At 32.3% G+C, this 14,466-nt stretch overlaps 1 protein-coding gene across 1 annotated transcript in view; it reads right to left on the bottom strand.

Annotated features, from left to right (window-relative positions):
• Nucleotides 1-13,837, bottom strand: part of LOC113508394 (protein apterous-like) — an 86,049-nt gene extending 72,212 nt beyond the window's left edge. Inside the window, exons 1-2 of the mRNA XM_026891406.1 lie at nt 13,528-13,837; nt 2,909-3,231 (exon numbers count right to left, since the gene is read on the bottom strand). Of these exons, the coding sequence (XP_026747207.1) occupies nt 2,909-3,231; nt 13,528-13,563 (359 nt within the window). The 5' untranslated portion in view covers nt 13,564-13,837. The remainder of the gene's footprint in view (nt 1-2,908; nt 3,232-13,527) is intronic.
• Nucleotides 13,838-14,466: the final 629 nt, after the last annotated feature.

Here is a 14,466-nt window from a genome sequence, read left to right as displayed (position 1 = left end):
CCAAAAACACATTATAATTTGAACAATTTAAATTCCTAATGTATGTAAACTGCCGCTTATACTAGCTCGATTTATCTATCCACAGTTAGCCATCTAAACCTTTAGACCAGAAAATTATCTAAAAATTTAAATTAAATTGTTTTTTTCCAAAGTTTTTACTCATATTAATATAAATGAAATGATAATGTTACATCTCTAATTTGCGTTCTTTTAAAATAAGAAGTTTAAAACTGGCTGATATAGAACAAAATAAAAAATCTTAATAAAACCTCATTACTAGCACAAGTAGAAAAGTAGCTTTAATGAAATAAAAAAAATGACACGTTTAAATTTTCGGTCAGTATCGAATAAGACAGGCTTAAAAAAAACAAAAATATAAAAAATTACATAAGTCCTCATTGCTAGCTTAGCAAAAAGAACTTACAAATCAAAAGCAAAATATCTTTACACGTGTAAACTTTTCATTGAAAATTGAACCTTAAATTTAACATACAGCAAAAGCGTAATTACAAATTCGAACTAGCACATCGATTACAATACCTATATTACATGAAGTTAATAATAAATACTATCAGAACAATAATTGAAACGCATAAGGCATTTTGACACGTCCGTGAATCGAAGGGCCTAAATTATTGCGATCTATAAATATTGCGTAAAGGTCAGGTAACAGTGATAGCGGGCGAATGTACTTGTAAAGACTTGAGTGTACCTACGTATTATATACGATTATATCATTGAATAAGTGTCATGTCAGTTAAGTTTTTTGGGTTCCACAGCCAAGGAGTAAAAACGGAACCATATTGTTGAACGTCAGCTGTCTGTATTGCATTCCGTCAACAGGCTGTATCTCATTTGCTTTTTTGAGACCAATGAGACACAATTTTTGTTAATGAGTTTGTATTTTTTTTAAACTGATTCTATATGAATAAGTAAAGCACATAGACATCGCTGTAATAACGCTTAAGCTTATAAAATCGCTAATAGTCGGACCGGGCCCTTTTAATGTACTCAACAAGCAGACAGCTATTTTAGACTGAATATCATTGTCTAGGAACTAAACGTAATTACTAACTAATATATAAAGTTATTTAATTGCAGTTATAATTTTCTCGAAATTCAAAATTATTTACAGCCAACTCTATCTCTACTAATATTTAAATGACATACATGATATTATATTTACCTTTTTTCACTATTAACATTTTAGGATTATCAACTTCCAGACTCGTATTAAAAATTTGCCTATATGTCTACCTATGCCTAAAGGAAGCTCATATTGAAAACATATTGTTTCAAAAACTCCAAGTCATATTTTCAATGACGTTTCTGCGAATGAAAATTTTATAACCGCACAATATTTTCATCAGTTGACGACGAAAATTTTCATCATAGAAAACTTCTTGCTTCTACATAATTCGTTCGTTCTACATAAGTTCGATGTGAAAAAGCGTTATCAAAATATCACCAAGCTTTTCCGTATCACGTTAAACTATATAAATATTAGGTACATTGCTGTTTATATATAAAGGCGCAAACTCACTGTCCTTGCCCCGCCCGTAATGTACGGTAAATTAAAATAACGCTCGTAAATTTCATAAGATGACAGTTACACGTGTAATTTTCACAAATTGTTTGTTTTGATCGTATCTTTAGAACTTTTTTGTATTTTTACTTCATTTTTTATGTTTCTGAAATTGCCCTCGTGAATGTTTAGTAGTTTCTTTTTTAAATAGAATCGTGACTTTGTTTTTTCAAGTGGAAGTTTAGGTAATCGTTTTATGAAATTCAAATATTAACTATATTAAGTTTTTTTTCTATTTCGCTGATTTCAACAATTTTATCGCGTTATTTGAATATTTTTATTTTACAACATTACTATTACTAAATGCAATTAAAGAAAATGATAAGCTCTATACTGAAAAGCCCCTTCTAAATAAAACTACAATTCAAAGTAACTACAACTAAAATTGTACAACCTACATGTCTAAAAATATATTTCATTAAACATCAGTTGGTAGAGTACTAGTAGGATCAGCAACAAAAGTCTACTAACAAATTCTGATTTACAAACTGGCAGAAACGCAAAAATAAAAATTCTGCCTTCTTTCAGCACAATTTGACACAACTTATTTATTATTTAAGCTTTTTATTACTTTTCTTGCTGTCTGTACAATATCTTTGGCTAATACCTGTCGCGTAACCACCGCTTCGAACTCCTACGTTCACATGTATTTACCGTTTATAGTATTTGCAATACAACACGGTTTACAACTAACTTTGACATCAATTTAATCTTTGATGTACGATGAATGCCTGTGCCTGTTTCAATGAAAACTAGTCATGTTTTATAAATGGAATTACTTTATTTCAAAATGGCGGATACTTTTTTTTGTTCTTAAATATGAAAATACTTAGTTTGAATTTCGAACAGTACGAATTCTTTAGTTTCTGGTTGAAAACAGTTGGTACTTTTTTTGAATATGAAACTCTACGAAAACTTTCGACATAAAAATATCAACTGAATGCTCAGCTGTATTGTTAATATTTTGATTAACCTTCGGCTGGCCGACAGCGGAAAATTCTTAATTTGTAATAAACGGGCATTTATGCATCGCGGCACTTTGTAACGAGAGGGCGAGGCGTGCAGCCATGTAAAATGTCTGGACTGTACTCGTTTATATGACAACTGGCTAACTATATAGCTATATACCATCAACAATACTGTTTTCGTCAACAACGTGTTTTTTCTTTACTAACTTCCTCCAGGAAGCTTTTGCTGGGCTGAGGGCCATCTACACTGATTTAATTCTCTGGTTTCGATAGGATTGGTTTCTGTGGCTTGGTTAAGGAACTTCTACAGGATGATCTAATTCCTTGCTATTTTTTGTTGACAAACAAAACTTACCTGAAATAATCATTCTTGCAGAATATATTGCTATCTCTAGCGTAGCATCGCTGTTCAGAGTCCAATGGCATTTTGCACTCGCAGCACTTGAGGCAGGGCGTGTGCCAGCGGCGTTCGAGCGCCAGTAGGTAGTATCTGTCGGTGATGCGGGCCCCGCAGCCGGCGCAGGCGTCGTCGGCGACCGGTTGGGGCGCCTCGTCCGGGGGCTCGCGCTTGCGGCACGAGGTGCAGTCGCGCGGAGAGCCCGGTGAAGCCGCCGGCGCGACGGGAGACAACTCGCCGCCCCCCTCGTACGCCGACGTTATGTATCTCTCACTTTGTTGCTGCAACAATATATATAAGGTACTGTTAGAATATTAGTATACGTGAATTGTTTGCTTATTAATATTATCTGTTCTTTAGATTGTTTAAAGGTAAGAGAGAAAATTTGCAATAGGAAGAGAGGAGAGGAATAGATGCATTTAAGAAGATTACAGTCTTAAATACAGAAGAAGATAGAAGAGAAGAGTAGATAGTATAGAAGATACAGAAGAAGAAACGCTCTAGGAAAAAGAAAAGATTCCCTAGCATAATTGGCCTCAGGCTATCAAAACTTTCAGGTACATCTCTACTTTATTGCTTTCTTAAATATTTGTTTTTTATTCTCCTTCAAAAAATTAGTACTAAAAATACAACCCGAGTACGTTTTCTATGAACTTCTTTCGGTGTGTTTCAAAATTAATAATTACGTAAAATACTTCGTAATGAACCTTCGAGAGCCTTAAGTCGCTTTAAAAGAAGAGACGATAAAACTCCAAGCTGTATTTAACGCATCTACTTGAAACATCTAAAGGTCATTATTCCACGTTTTAATACGTTTATTAAATGGTTAATTGAGTGTGAAATCTTTCTTCAAAGTCTGGTAGGGGCTAAGGCAGAACCTCACGCGCCCTTGACCCTCCTTTGTGTCTGCAGCCTCTACAGGGGACTACAGGGGATTATGTTTTTCTTTTTTGTAAAGACGACCTCATTAGTTTTCCCCAGCCTAGCCACCGTAGGGTCGCGTTTCTTCAGGGTATATTTAGAGTTGAGTATGTAACGCGTCTAACTTGCAATTGAAAGTTAGACATAAAGGAGGTTAAAAAAGCTTTTTTTAAAGAGGATTTATCTAAAATCCTACTGTATTTTTTTTATTTCGTTAATTATTAATATATTTCTCTTCTTCTATTAAAACAATTTCAATATCTACTTCAACGACCAGCCCTACTTAGACTTACGAAATGAGCCTAAAAATGACAAAAACCTAATTTTTCAGCTTACTATTAAAACACAAACTGTAAATTTGACCTACTGTTAGAGAGTAACTCCTTGGTTATAATACGTTTTCTTTGAACTTCTACTAACCGTAGTTTGCGTGTATAACAACGCACCTCTATATCAAATCCTACAATATGTAAATATTGTTAGTTAAATATTTATGCGAAGTGTAGGCTTAAACATATAAATTATTTATGTATAGATAAATCTAGGTTGAAATTACAATACAAAATATCTTGCTGAAGTCAATAAAAATGACGTCATCGCATTCATTTATAAAATTGACAGTTGACAGTTCATAAAACATTTGAAAGCTTTCCAACGGATTCATGATTAAAACTTTATAAAGTATACTTACTTATTTATGAGTACAAAAACTCAGTTAATATTTATAATAAATTATTGTTTTATTTACAAAACGCAATAAAAATAATGATTAATTACTTTAATCCTATTAAAAAATAACTGCACAGTACAAGTACCTAAAGCTTTGCGTTTTTTTAATAGTTTTGAATTTAAAAATTTTCATTTTGTTTTTGTAAATAAAAATATACAATGGTATAAAAATAACAAATTAACATTTCATTGAATATGCTGTACTATTTCTATCATTATGAGTGACGATGATGTTACAAAAATTTTGAAGGTCGGTTTTCACGTGATAACTACATTTCAGTGAGGGGTCTTGATAAAAATCTTTAATTTAAAACGTGAGACGAACCAGAAGCTATGACAGCCATCAATACTCTATATTTACATACATTCATTTTATATGTTTTTAATTATAAAGAATAAAAAACTTAAACAAATAAAGTTAACGGTAAATTGACATTGTTTATTCTAAACCACAGTTACGTTAAAGAATTATTATTAAACTAGTTTTCCTGAAACAAACAATGTGTTATGTTTAATCTCAGGTACAATATTTTAATTCTGTTGCATATAATTAGGTCTAAAATTATCACTTTATTTATTGTTTTCAAATATTTGACCTCTAAATAGGGAATGCCATTGCTATTTTTAACCGACTGACAAAATAAAGCGTGTAATGTTATTCAGTGTGTATTGTTGTAGGGTAACGTATTCAAAGAGGAAAACGAGACGCTATAGTTAAAGCTCCAATGTCTATCTGTTTTAATGTTTTAACCAGGCATCGCATGCACCGTAAGTTAATTCACAGTAAACAAAAAATCACAATATTTCCACTTTTTTAATTTTTAAAGACAATAGTGCGGAACCTCTCATGCACAACACCGACTCGCACTTGGTAGATTTTTTTTCAATATGTCATATTTTAATATTTAGGTAGCTCTTAAAGAGATGAACCGAATTGGATGCATTAATTATTTTAACGGCATTTCCTATCAATCGCACTTGGATAATTAAACAAGGCTTTTCATAAAAAAATATACTTATTTCAACTGCCTCTTTTGTCATAGTTATATTATTTTAGGAGATCTATGTTCCAGCCCGATGTACGAATCTGGCTAACTGGATGCGGTATTCGAAGACTGAGTGTTTTGGTGCAATTCGAGAGTTAGTGAGACTGTGGTAGGCTAATTTGAAGTTTCAAGGCTGTCATAACAAAAATCAATTAAAATTACCTCTTTCCACAACATTTATACATATATTAATTACGTAGCAGTAAATACGTACAAGTGAACGAATTTCGCACAGCGTCTAGACGACGATATCAACGGGTCATCGGGTTCACACGATGAGGTCATCTCTTATCAGATAGATTTAGAGCTAGGCCGTTATCACAGTTATGTAATGTTATATAAACGTCTATGTAACAGATGTAACAACGTTTTACACTTGATAATGCTATGGGCTGCGTATAATGTCTGTGTGTGCGGCGTGATAGTTAAAAAATGGAATATAAACAAATTGACAAGTGCCTTCACAGCCGTAGTACTCGTGTAGCCAATTTCGATGTCAACAACGTTAATAGAAAAAGTTTTAATGTATGAAACTTACATTTCGTTTCAATATGTTGAGTGATTTAGTTCTGTTATTTTCATGTCTTCGATCGTTTACGTTTTAAAGAAATTGTCGAAATTGCAATTGACTAAAAAAGCAGGAACGGGAGCCGTCAAACTTATTTGCTGTCTGATTTTGGAAATAAATTACCTTCCTAGGTAAACTAATTTGGTGATTGTATGTCCATTATAGAGTCTGTGTCCCGGGGGCCTATTACCAACTTTCGAAGTATGGTTGCATTTGTGGGAAACATGACGAAGTTTACAGCGTAGAGGGACGTTTCGTGACATCGTAATCGATCCCCAACTGAGTATATTGAAGTCTAGACTCTGAACAAATACTTGAAGGTTACGGAACTAAGGTTGTTTATTCGGTTCGGTAATAAAAGTTTGTCCCGGTAAGTCATCAACATTTGTGGCAAATTTTGTTTAACTTTAAATTTTTATATTTCAGTTTATAGTACAAATGCAGTTAGTGTGTTTGTTCTAATTAATTTATATCGACAGTAGGTACTTAATGATATCGTTTTAAAATAACTTAAGCATCAATTTTTTTTTAGAATTACACTTCTACTGAATTTTGAAAAATCGTTTTGATTTTAATAAAGAAGTATCTATCGACTTTAAAATAAAGAATGTTTTTATTGCCGATCCGTTTTTACGAGAATAGCGACGTCATATGCGCCTAAAATGTTCCGTCGGTAACCGAAAACTGCCTACATGTGAAAACAAAATAGAGAATAAAAAATATAACATAGAATAAAATGCAACATTTTAGTGTTTCAGGTGAGTGAAGTTCAAGTTTGTGTTGATATGTTCCAGGGACTGGAATTAGGTCGCTGTGGCCGTGAAACTGCGGTGAACTGTATGTAGCAGCTAACTTTGCTCTGACGTTCACGAGCGTACCACCAATCTAAATGGTACAGAAAATGTTATTTCATAGAGATGTGCTTTTTCTCTTGCAACATGTTTGTCGATTTCAAATAGAGACGAAATATATCGATGAAAATTTTGTAGACATATTCAAATTAAAAACGCTCTTTTTTTAATATCAAATATCGAACTCTTTCATTCTGAAATTCCAATGCCTATGCGTTTATTCAAGTTATGGAAACTACCCTTTCCTTATATCCGCTCTACAGTCAGAATAATGGACAGAAGCTTGACCTTAGATCTAGCCCGCAATAGGTTATACTGCAACAAGTTTGCCCCTAGCTTTGCAATATCGATATTTGGCAACTAGAATATGTGGCCTACGTTGCAAGATTGACCAAAATGGATCAAAGCTTGCGTCAATTTCATAGAGAATATCTTCGTCGAAGCATAGAACAGAACTGGCTGGATTGCCTAATCAAGAGGAATTTGTTATTGTTGTCATGTTGTGTATAAATGTCGATACGGTTTTGCTGCAAAATCGATAAATTTAGGCCATTTTGGAAACCCCCGCAATACAAGGATTAAATTCCTTGACTAAGTTTTTTTTTAAACCTACGCCTACCAGTATTACTGTCATAGGTAAATAATACCAGCTTATAAATGTCCCACTGCTGGGCACAGGTCTGTTCACGTATAGAATAGGCTTAATCATAGATCACCATGCTTGCTCAGAGCGGATTCATATTCCAATATTTGGAGTTCAATGTTTTCTTCATCGTACTACTATAGGTCAAAGTAATAGGAGTAACTTTGATATCGTATTGCCAACAACCCAGAGAAAACGCACGTAGCATTAAAAGTGACAAAAAATAACTGTGGTATAAAAATATGCTTACATTCCAACACGAAACGCAATTTTGCAAAAGAAAAAAAAATGAGCATAAATTTAAAAATAATTTTATATTTCCACAAAATTCCTATAAGTGTCGATTCTCGGAAATACCTATCATAAAATGGTTTCCATTCAATTTATTTTATTAAAAGAGTGATCTTTGTATCGTATAAAAAATGTCATTCCGCTTCAATTTTCAATAAATAGAGATAACATTTATTTTAAACGGGTATTACTGAATAAAATATTATTTTTCATTTTGAAAGACAATACCTGGATAATAACCCATTCAAATTAAAAAAATACTACTATTTTTTTAATGTCACATCATTTTCCAATTGCGGTTAACATTATTAACTTGCACTTACTTATTCATTAAGTGAATACCTGTTATTTGGAAAAGGCTAAACCAAACAGAATCACGATCTAAGTACTTTTACAAAAATCTTCACACACAGATGGTTTAAGCTTCAAACCAAACAAAAACATACTAATACCCATCTAATCCTAATTTCAAAAGCTACAAAATTTTATTTACCTAAAACCGTCTTTACAGTATAAAAAATACTCAAAATCAAAATGTTACTTAACTATTAATTCTAACACAGTTCCAGCTGTTAAAAGCATGGTTGAAAGCGCTACAGCATTAATTATTTAGACTGTAAACAAGTTAGCTTTTTATCCGCAATAGATGAAAATCTAGGATCGCTAAGTTCTATAAAAATAGGCAAGCAGTATCTGTACTAAGAGCTTTTGAAAGTCGTAGTATTGTGGGAGCGGAATAACACTATACTGTACTCGTAGTTGTATCTCGCACACACAACGGCAAATGTCTTGTTTCAAAAGAATCATAGTAGTCATGTTGTTGAAGCCTGGTGCTAGGTGATACTTGGGTTTTAGTGTTTGTTGTAATTTAAAATATTCACCTTGAAAAGCAATTTCATTTGTCGCCTTTTTCATTTAACTAGTTTTCTCATTTCCCAAAAAAAAATAGTGCTGGATTATCCGAAAGGATGACCCCTACCTGGTACGTAAAGAAAGGGTAAATTACAGTGTTGATTTTAGTTCCGAAGCGGAAGGGGTTATTTTACGATTTCCCTTATGCAGCAGCTTTTTTAATTTAAAATATCGTGGACGTCAAAAAAATAGTTCCGAAGAGAGATCTTTAAAGAGCTATATAAAATTCTTCTATTTGCTGGTTTAAAAATAAAAATCGGAAGAAAATACGCCAGGCTTTAAACGTGCCGAAGTGCAGTCGAGCAAGCAACAATATTACCTATGTATACCAGTGTTACACCTACATAAAATCTTGGAGTAAACCAAATGTATCTGTATTGTCAATGCAAACACAAATTTTGGAAATGCACAGTTGCGGTGTATATAACTATGCGGTGTATATGCACTCCGCTTCGAGTTTAGTCAGTAAGAGTCACCCAAGGAGGTTGGTGTCTATGAGGAAACTCAGTCAAAAACAAAAGCGTTATGATCTAACACAAAAATAATTGCGGTAATATAAATAAATTTGTATTATTGTATGTTTAACTGTTGGGAAATGACTTTAACGTCGTTATCTATGTCTAGATTACAATCTAGGTAAACACTTGATAAAAAACGGTGCTTAAATTCTTCTACAATATTTTGCTAATGTACTAAGAAGGTTTGATAATTAAAGTTACAAGTGTTCTTAAAAAAACTGCTGACCTGACTTAAATGAGGAAAATTGTATCGTTATAATCAAAGAAAGAAATTAAGAAACCCCAAAAATAATACCTAATGTTCTTCAACAACAGAATATTCTTGAAGATATATCGACTGTTTGAACGATTGACGGACAAGTAATTGATACCACCACTAGCTGTTGCCCGCGACTTCGTTCCTGTGTTTCCCGTAAAGTTATGATTTATACCTGCCCTGTATTTTTCACATTTTCCATTGTACCTATCTTCGCTTCTATTAGTCGCAGCGTGATGGTTTATAGCCTAAAGCGGTCCTAGACGAATGGTCAAAACAAAAAAAAAATTCAATTTCGACCAGTAGTTCCTGAGATTAGCGCGTTCAAACAAACTCTTCAGCTTTATATATTAGTATAGATTAAGTCAGCCTGTATTCCTCTTAATATATATCAAATTAATTAGCACAGGAATTAATTATATACAATAGGCATTGTTAATCTAATTAGGAACTAAATCTTGAACCGCGTATTATCTTGAACTCATTGATGTGTTCCTGTTAGACTCAAACTAATCTCATTATCCAAAACTAATGAGAACAGACCTGCTATGTATATACTAGCTGTTGCTCACGGGCCCGCCCGATACAAATCGAAAATCTCTCGGAAACATAAAATGGGAATAAAAATAAGCCTTGTTTTAATCTGACCTGTAACATAGGTTTAGACGTTTTTGAACAACTTTGTAATTCTTTAACTTTAAGATCACCTTATGAAGAAAGAATAAATGAAATTTATTATTATTATCTAGGTTATAAAGTATCTCTGTACAAGGTTTCGTTAAAATTCGTTCAGTGATTTTCAGATTCAAGAGACAAACATCCGTACATCCACATACTTTCACCTTTATAACATTAGTAGGATTCTAGGATTCTCTATCTCTATCTCCTATCACCAACTCCTGCAGTCTGTAGAATGTGGGAAAGTGACGACGCACTACACGGCGCAAAGCGGTGTCTCTTTTCAACTAACTCTTACTTCAGGTTATAGTGGTAGGCCAGTTATATTTTAGACTTTATTTGAGAGTATATTATGTATTGTATATACCTCCGTATACGATTTGCATGTATAATACAGTATTCAATGCTAAAACTTGCCGTCTTAATTGTAATGATAAAAAAAAACAGTCAATTACTGACGTTTTGATTTTGAATCTCTCGGCGTCTGTCAGCCTAAATAGATTTCAATGTACTGAAGTTTTCATCGAAATCTGTTCATCAGTTTAGGAGTAACAGCGCAACGAGCAAGCTGAACTTCTTTCCTGTTCTTCGAAGTAACTTTTAAAATTCCATCAAAATAGTATTATTTATTCAGCCGCAAAAGCTAATCAAACAGACAGACCTACTTACTTTACATGCCATTTATTGTATATCTATTATTATGCATTAATACAACTATGCACTAGGCGTAGTTGAATTATTTATGTACATAAAACATAGTCAAGTCAATTGCAACATTTATAACTCGAGAAATAGTGAACCGATTTCTATGATTTTTGACTTAATGGCAACATCCCGAATAGAGGAATGACTATAGACGAATATGAGAACTTTTAGAGAGAAAATTGTTTCATGCATTTCCCCGCGTAGGTTACCGAGGCCAAAACAGCGGGATTTTCTTAGTCTAATATAATAATAATAAAGCCGCTGTGTTCCTTGGTTATATTTAACAATTACCGGTAAATAATATTATTATACTCTAAGGATTATCCATTTACTTTTTACCTACGAGGGATTTTATTTCAAGTGAAGCGTGTTTTCCAGATATTTTTAGTATAGTTCTTTATACACAATGCTATTTTATAAAGTTCTGTTTTCCCTATTAATGATCTAAATATATAACAATGTCGCTAACTTTTATAAGTTATACTAACACGTGGTAAATATTTATTAAACTAAAAATATTAAAGTCAGGTTTAACTTTAATGCATATTATTGTTATAAAAAGACCATTTAAAATTATTCTCGTGTTGTCTTTTTAAATTAAATTTAAGGCTAACAATATTAAAGCAAAATAAATAAAACTATTTATTTAAGCAAACATTATAAGTCATCTTGAATTTAAGTCTTCAAGTTCTTATTCTCATTATATTTAAACTTAAACCTATAAATGTGCCTCTTTAAAATTACATCGATATTCAGATTACCCGTTTATAGAAAAAAGATTCAAAATTTTTCGACGTTTTAAAATGTAGAGTCGAAAATTCATAGCCGTAAATACCTTAGTACAATATTAAGTAAAACTCCGTTATTATATACTAAAATTATTGAAAATACTTAAAATGCCTTTAACAATAAGGTATACATTAATATTACATGTATGCCGTAGTTTTTAAAGCGAGAATAGACTGATGAATTAAACGTGTAAATAAAAATTGGACTATTGGTGTCAAGAAAACGCCGTCAACCTTTTTCGGTAAGATTGTACTTTTACAGAAAAAAATTAATATTAAATTGCCTTTAATACGTAATACAAACATCCCTACAATATATGCATATAGTTGCAACCCTTTAAATAAATATATTAAATTAAGGTTTTAAAAAAAACTAAGTGAAGTACCGCACTAAATAGAAAAATTCACTTCTGTCGATCAATCCTTTGCAAGAGAAAAATTAAATTAATTTTAGTCTGAAAAAGTTAATATTATTTCTTCAGGCCAAATAGTTAAATACACACAGACCAACTCACTTCCCAGATATTAATATAGCGGAATATGAAACTTTATATTAAATACTATTTTTTACTAGACTTTTTAAATAATTGAATCGTGAATTTACCTGTAAAGAAAGCGTTAGGGACGTTGTAAATGTTTAAGAAATTATACTTCACACAAGTCTTCAATATTTCCGCCTAAAGCCTACACACATCAAAAACTACAAAATAAATATAACGTTAACGAAAAACAGCATGAACGATAAAAAATAAATTACTTTATATTATATTTAATAAATTATTTAACAAGCTCATTTCACAAAATCTTCACGACTCCAACTTTACAACAGTAAATAAATCCCAATACTTATATTTACGGAGAAGAGCAATTAAATTGCACGGCAAAAGCATTAACACTCAATGGTCTTAATAAATTAAATTGTACACGAATGAATTATTTAAAGAACAATTATAGTACGGAGAAAATCAAAATACATTTTCCGCAACCGACCGACTACGATTTCCTTGTATTGCCTTCGATACAAAACAATAAAAGCTTTTAATTATAAAAGAAAAATAAGGAAAGCAACTTATCGGCACTTTTATCTCTTGGATTCAACATTTATTTAAAAAGAAAATGGACATGCATTTATTGAAATAATGTAGAGTCCGGCGCGAAAATTGAATTCGAAATAAGAATTCAATTAATATTCAATTAATTTTAAATCTCTTTGTAAATAAATTGAGGTAACAGCAATTGTTTTATAAGCTGTTACTGGCAATTCGAATATTAAATATAACAGCCGTGCGGTAATTTAAACTTAAATGCAAACCGCTATTATTGTAACACCAAAGTTGACCGCCAATAAACTTCTTATAAAATTATTACAGAACTCACTTTGATATAAAATATCGGGACATTAAATTTATTGTATTAACGAAACACGTTTGCCGCTGTCTTCGGAATCTGAATATTATTTAGTAGTTACTAAATAACTTGAGATTATTAAAACTAGTCCACTTAACTTCTCAGTACTAAACTTTAGTGATAAATTAATAGCAATATTTTTTCATGTGCGATTTATTTAAGTTTAAAAAATAAACACAACCGAAAAATAATAACTAAAAAGTTCATAAGAAACTAAACACTTGTAAAAGTAACAAAGTTTGTTGTAAAGGTGATATATCATACCCAGTGCATCGTTCCCCTCTCCTCGTATACTCCCATCTGGGGTTCAATTTTTTCGTTTGCTATTTTCGAATGTATGGGCCTCTGCCCCACAACACTGCAGCACTCACTCGCGAGACATGCGTGCGCCCCGGGCCGCGGCTGACGCGCTACTGCCGCCGGTCGCGCGCGCGAGCCCCTCCAGCGTAGGTGGGCCGAACACCGCCCAGAGCAACGCCCCTCCCCACCAACATTTACATTTTTTTTAAATCTGTTTACGAATTTTTCTGGCGTTTAAAGCGTTTCGGCGCAATAAATGCTTGCAATTTTTTTCATTCACTCATTTGTACTGAAAAAAATTATAGCCACGTTGATATAATAAAATTATCATATTGTTTGAATAGTTTTATGGGCGATGATTTTATAAATTATTTTTTAATCTTTCTAAATACGATTATCATATGTGTGAGTGCTTACGGTAGATAATATTACCCGTTTATGTATTTGGTATTTTCTTGGCGTTTCTTATACTTGTGGGTACAAATTATTTTTCCAGTCTACTTAATTGAGGATTAATTAGTTAGGTCGATAGGTATTCTAACGCAAAGCTAGCTTTTTGTGTAAATGTTTTAGAAAGTCAACATTAAGTTAATATAAACTTTAATATAAGAACATAATCAGACTTATTATTTATCACTTATTTCTAGAATACTTTTCTCGTTAAAAACAACCACAAAGTTGTTATTAAGACAAGGTAGAAATTTTTAAATATTTTTCCAAGTCGTATAAAAACTACAGACCATACTGAACCTAAAACATACTTTAAAACTAACATGTTCACTATACTGCAAACAGGAATCGAACCCATCAACTAATGATAGACTAATTATGATCAGGCAGCACAAAGTAACTGAATCCAACTAGTGCCTAGTAGGAACTTGGAGAACTACCCACTCCACATAA

The sequence above is a fragment of the Trichoplusia ni genome, chromosome 1 (assembly GCF_003590095.1).
Source record: "Trichoplusia ni isolate ovarian cell line Hi5 chromosome 1, tn1, whole genome shotgun sequence".
NCBI lineage: Eukaryota > Metazoa > Arthropoda > Insecta > Lepidoptera > Noctuidae > Trichoplusia > Trichoplusia ni.
The sequence above is the reverse complement of the archived record's forward strand: the minus strand, read 5'-3'. Positions and strand labels throughout refer to the sequence as shown.